The sequence below is a fragment of the Diabrotica undecimpunctata genome, chromosome 1, assembly GCF_040954645.1.
Source record: "Diabrotica undecimpunctata isolate CICGRU chromosome 1, icDiaUnde3, whole genome shotgun sequence".
NCBI classification, from domain to species: Eukaryota; Metazoa; Arthropoda; class Insecta; order Coleoptera; family Chrysomelidae; genus Diabrotica; species Diabrotica undecimpunctata.
Genome location: NC_092803.1, coordinates 176005603 through 176011915, shown reverse-complemented (window position 1 = coordinate 176011915; position 6313 = coordinate 176005603). Strand labels below are relative to the sequence as shown.

The 6313-nt window shown below is 38.6% G+C and overlaps 1 protein-coding gene across 1 annotated transcript; it reads left to right on the top strand.

Annotated features, from left to right (window-relative positions):
* Positions 1-291: 291 nt before the first annotated feature.
* LOC140436470 (uncharacterized) lies at positions 292-5457 on the top strand. Its single transcript, XM_072525320.1, has one exon. It carries the CDS (start codon positions 292-294, stop codon positions 5455-5457), a length of 5166 nt encoding a protein of 1721 aa, XP_072381421.1.
* The last annotated feature ends 856 nt before the right edge of the window (positions 5458-6313 follow it).

Here is a 6313-nt window from a genome sequence, read left to right as displayed (position 1 = left end):
TCACGTTCAATTTCCGTTAACCTAGCAGCGGCAGGAGTCCCAGACAATCACATCTGGTCGGTCAATTCAGTAATTGGCGATCGAAGCGACGTTTCAGCGACGAATCCACTGACCGATTGCACACCTGCAAGCGACAATCATTGTATGGGTTTAGGGACTGAATTCTTCAAAAAAGTGAGTAGGATAATACATAATACCTTTAAAATAAACACATTTCCTTATCAATTTATTGCCTTGTGTTTCTTATTCGTTTGACTGTACTAAGTTTACGTTTTACGTTTATTATTTAATATGTCTGATCCAATTATTGTTCAATTACGTAAAAAACGCGGTATAATAAAATCAAAACTAACAAATTTTCAAAAGTTTTTAAGTAAAATTCAAGATTTAACAGATATCCATGATGTTAGCATTCATATTGTCGAAATAGAAACTCGTTTAAATAAATTTCAGTGTTTACTGCATGACTTTGAATTAATTCAGGATGATATAGAATGCCACGATTCAGTTTCTGATAACGACTCAGAAGAGAGGGAAGATTTTGAGAATTCATTCTATAGTGCGGTAGCTTTAACAAAATCGATCTTAGAAAAATTTAATTCTGGTAGGGCTTCAGAAAATTCTGATCACTCTGCAAAATTAAATGCAATTGAAAATAATGTAGGCTCTTGTGCAATCAAACTTCCAACGATTGAGATGCCAAAATTCAATGGCGACTTCGAAAGATGGATGGATTTTCGCGATTCATTTGACTCACTTATAATAAAAAATTCCAATTTAAGCGAAATTCAAAAATTTCACTATTTAAAGTCGTCTATTTCGGGCAATGCGGCTACAGTGATCAGTTCATTGCCACTTTCAGCATCTAACTTCCAGTTAGCTTGGCAATTAATTTGCGAAAGATACGCTAATAAATGTATTCTTAAATTTAGCCATACAAAGGCAATTTTTAATCTACCAAAAATATGTAAGGAAAATCCACAGCAGCTTCGTCAGTTGTTGGATTCTGTTCTAAGTAATTTACGGTCTTTAAAGTCTCTCGGTGAACCCACTGATCAGTGGAGTACACTTTTATCATATATAGTCGTAGATAAATTAGATACAGTTACTGAGCGTGAGTGGGATCTATCAAAAACCGGTAGCGCAACATTCGATGATCTTATAGAGTTTCTAAAAAGAAGGGCTGACATTTTAGAAAATCGTATTCTTAAAACGAGTGAGAATAAAGATAATTTTCAAAGGAATTATTCTAAGGGCAAATTTTCAAAATCCTTCATTTCCACGCAAGTATCATGTCAGTTTTGTCAAAATGCACATAAGATATCGAATTGTCCAGAATTTCTACGACTTAGTGTTAAGCAAAGAGCGGAACAGGTAAAAGGTCTCAAGCTTTGTTTAAATTGTTTACATACCGGGCACATCAGTAAAGGTTGTAAGTATGGCAAGTGTCATAAGTGTGCTCTGAAACATCACACATTGCTTCATGTGGACACAAATCGCTCTTCGCTTGCTCCTCATGATTCTTCAGTGCCACAAGGTTCAGGTATAACTTCTTCATCAGAAAATCAAGGCTCAGCAGTTGTTAATCTTGCTGCTTATCAACCTAATAACCAAGTACTTCTATCAACAGTCTCAATTCTTGTTAAGGACTCTCGAGGTCAATTCCAATCAGCTAAAGCCATTCTTGATTCTGGCTCACAGTCTAACTTCATATCTGAAGACTTTGTCAATAAATTGGGGTTAGAAAGAGAGGTAATAGAAATGTCAGTATCAGGCATTAGTCAGGTGCCTTCTCTTATAAATTCAAAATGTTTGGTCGAACTTGAGGCAGTGCATTCAAAATTCGTTCTGTCACTTCCATGTTTAATTGTAAGGAAATTATGCAATTCGCTACCAAGTTTCCCGATCAGCACTGCTAATCTCAATATTCCTCAAAATATTACTCTAGCCGATCCTACTTTCAATAAACCGTCTAGGATAGATATTCTTATCGGATCTGCATTATTTTGGGATCTTCTTCAAGTAGGGCAAATACGGTTAGGTCGAAACATGCCTACTCTTCAGAAAACTCGTTTTGGTTGGATCATATCTGGGCCACTTTCTGTCTCTTCTGGTAGCATCACTCAGTGCAATTTTACTTGTAATTCCGAGTGTCAAACTCTATCCAAGTTCTGGGAATTGGAGGAATGCGATAATACCAAGGTCATACATTCAAAGGAAGAGCAAGGCTGCGAAGATCATTTCATTTCAACGTTCAACCGAGACAACGACGGCAGATTCATTGTGTCAATTCCTCTTAAGGAGTCGCCTAATAGTCTGGGTGAGTCGAGACAAATCGCTGCTAAACAATTCTACCATCTTGAGCGAAGATTCAATTCTAATCCTTTGTTGCAACAACAATATTTCGAATTCATGCAGGAATACATTGATATGGGACATATGTCGAAATGTTCTCCCAGTTCTTCAGATAAAGTTTCTTATTTCTTGCCTCATCATCCAGTCATAAAGGAAGAAAGTTCTACTACCAAGCTTCGGGTAGTTTTCAATGGTAGTTCTCCTTCTAGTTCTGGGGTATCATTCAATAATCTTCAAATGGTAGGTCCAATTATTCAAAGCGATCTTCTTTCTATTCTATTGCGCTTTCGTCAGCATACTTATGTAGTTTCGGCTGACATAGCCAAAATGTATCGCCAGGTTCTAGTTAATCCTGAGCAGCGTAACTTGCAGCAGATTCTCTGGAGATTCAGTCCTGAAGAAGAGTTGAGCCCTTATCAGCTGAACACAATCACGTATGGTACGGCTTCCGCTTCCTTTCTTGCTACCAGATGTCTACTCCAACTCTCCTTGGAGTCTTCTGGCACAAATCCTAAGGCAGCTCAAATAATTCGTGATGATTTCTACGTCGACGATTTGTTAACTGGGTCCGACTCGGCCACCGATCTTGCTATCGCAAGTGCGGAAATAAGTGATATTCTTCAACGTGGTTGTTTTCCTTTAAGAAAATGGGTTTCAAACTGTTCATCTATCATTCAAGGGCTTAATGCATCTCCAGTAGAGTCTAATTTTCTTCGCATAGGGGATAGCACTAAAGCGTTAGGTATTCTATGGCACATTGATGAAGATGTTTTAAGTTATCATGTAACTACCCCTGTATCTAATTCAGCAAGCAAACGTACAATTCTTTCAAATATAGCTCAGATATTTGACCCGTTAGGTCTATTGGCTCCTTGTATCATTAAGGCCAAGATCATAATTCAAGAAATTTGGTCTGAGCACTTGGAATGGGATCAATCGGTTCCTGTAAGCATTCACACAAAATGGTTAATATTCAAGGATCAACTGTCTTTGCTAAATAACCTCAAAATACCTCGTCACGTTATCTGTAGCAATTATATTCTCCTCGAGTTACATGGGTTTTCAGATGCCTCTGAACAGGCATATGGAGCATGCATTTATACTCGTAGTATAAATTCTTCAGGTGAGGTTACAGTTCAACTTCTTTGTGCAAAGAGTAAGGTTGCTCCGCTCAAGAAAATCACGCTTCCAAGACTAGAGCTCATGGGAGCTCTAATTTTATCAAGACTCTCTAATAAGGTAATTCAATCGCTTACACTTAAGTTGACAAACATTTTTCTATGGTCAGATTCCACAATAGTACTTGGTTGGATCAAAACTCCTCCCAATCTTCTTAAAACCTTTGTTGCGAATCGTGTCTCGGAGATTACATCAAATATAAGTTCTGGTACATGGTCTCATGTAGGTTCCAAGGAAAACCCTGCAGATCTTCTTACTAGAGGTGTTGACCCTTCTTTGATTCAGGCTTCCAATCTGTGGTGGAATGGTCCCGAATTTCTTGGTTCAGAAGATATTGTCTGGCCTAATCAACCCTCTCAATTATGGAAGGAGCTTCCTGAATTAAAGAATAATTTATTGTCTCTGATTACTATACCAGAAATTGAATTTCCGTTCGACCGTTTCTCCAGTTTCAAACGATTGTCACGTTGTGTGGCCTACTGCTTGCGTTTCATATATAATAGCCAAAAATTAAATGTTCAAAGGTTAGTTGGCTCTCTATCTCTTAAGGAAATTGAAAATGCAGAGTTATGCATAATCAAGTTAGTTCAAGGTCAAGCATTTGCTCAAGAAATTCATGTATTACGTTCAGGTAAATCTCTACCGTCCAAGAGTAACTTGCTTTCTTTATGTCCGTTTCTTGATAGTGGTCTTCTTCGTGTTGGAGGAAGACTAAAAAATTCTTCTTTTGATAAAGATAAGAAACATCCCATAGTCCTACCATCCAGTCATCATGTTACAAAATTAATATTTACGGATCTTCACATTGCTTCCATGCACGCAGGTCCTCAGCATCTCTTGTATCTCATGCGTGAGAAATATTGGCCAATTCATGGCAAAAACACTGCTAAGGCTATTTTTCGCAATTGCATAACATGTTTCAAGGCACGTCCCACCTCTAATAATCCATTAATGGCTAATCTTCCATCATATCGAGTTCAGCCCTCCTTTCCCTTTTGCTATACTGGTGTCGATTATGCCGGGCCCTTTCCACTCAAGGACAGGAGAGGACGGGGGTTCAAAGGTTACAAGGGTTACGTCTGCCTATTTATATGCCTTAGTACAAAGGCATTGCACTTAGAGTTGGTTTCAGATTTGTCAACGCCTACCTTTATTAGTGCTCTTCGGCGCTTCGTGTCAAGACGGGGCCTGCCTTCTGAGATACATTCGGATAATGGAACCAATTTTGTCGGTGCTAGAAATGAGCTGGTCGCTGTAGGCGAATTCTTAAAAAATAACGAAGGTAATATTCTAGATGAATGTGTTAATCAGCATATTTCCTGGAAATTTATACCGGGTTATTCCCCTCACTTTGGCGGAATTTGGGAAGCCGGGGTCAAATCGGTTAAGTTTCATATGAAAAGAGTATTGTCCAATTCTTTGTTGGTTTACGAAGATTTTCAAACGGTATTAGTACAGATAGAGGGAATATTAAACTCAAGGCCTATTTCCCCTCTCTCTAATGACCCATCCGACCTAAATCCCTTGACACCTGCTCACTTTTTGATCGGGCGATCTCTTCGCCATCTTCCCGAGAAGGATGTCACGAACGAAAGGATGTACCGACTGCTGCATTACGAAAGACTTCAAATGCTTCAACAACACTTTTGGCAGCGTTGGTCATTGGAATTCATCTCAGAGTTGCAGCAGCGTCAAAAATGGAGAAGGACCTCCGACAACATAACCACGAACACGATGGTTCTCATAAAGGATAGGAATCTTCCTCCTAGAAGATGGTTACTTGGTCGGATCTATCAGCTTCATCCTGGTTCCGATGGTGTGGTTCGTGTCGTGTCTATACGAACTGGTCAAGGAATCATTCGTAGGGCAGTGTCCAATATCTGCCCTCTTCCTATATGCAGTGAAAGTGATATCAGTGACTGATTATCGTGTTATATAACTGTTTTATTTGATTTATGTACGCCTAATGTTATTCATATATGTTTGAAAGTTTAGCCCTTTCAAGGCGGGGGGCATGTTCAGGTTTCATTCTTAAAATGAATAATTATGTTTATATTTTGGGCAAGGCCCACCCTGTAGGTTAATCTTCGAGGCAGCTTGTTCGCGCCGTCCGAAGACCAGTCGAGAAATATACGTTCTAAGTTGAGCATGTAGTTTTACTGTTTCTGACTCACTATTCATTTTATCAACGGGTGTAAAACCACCATAATTCAAGAAAAGCATTATATACAGTCCACTCAAAATTCGAGGGTATCCAACAGTAATATTCACAGATTCCTTAAATGCAATCCAGGGAATTCAGAAAATATATCCGAATTATCCGATTTTAGAACAGACTAAAAAAAACCTCGTGACTCTACAAAATAATCATAAACAACTACATATTGTGTGGATACCATCTCATGTGGGGATACCAGGAAATGAGATAGCTGATCAAATGGCCAAAAAAGCTTGTAAAATGGAGAGATACGATGATAGAACTAACCAAATTCCTCACTCAGATATGAAAAAATGCATCAATGAGTACACAAAAAACTTATGGTTACGAAGATGGCAACTCTTATCAAATAATAAATTGCGGCAAGCAAACCCTGATCTATCAGCGAAAACATCAAATTTAGTAAGGCGAAGAGACCAGGTATCAGATACTACATCGTATCCGAATAGGACATACCAGACTGACACACGAACACCTACTAAGGGAGGAACCTCCTAGAATATGCTATGCCTGTGACACCAATATAACTGTAGACCATATTGTTATAGACTGTCCATTATA

Bases quoted from the DNA above. Each gene is read 5' to 3' on its own strand.
- LOC140436470 (XM_072525320.1), top strand. From the start codon at position 292: ATGTCTGATCCAATTATTGTTCAATTACGTAAAAAACGCGGTATAATA.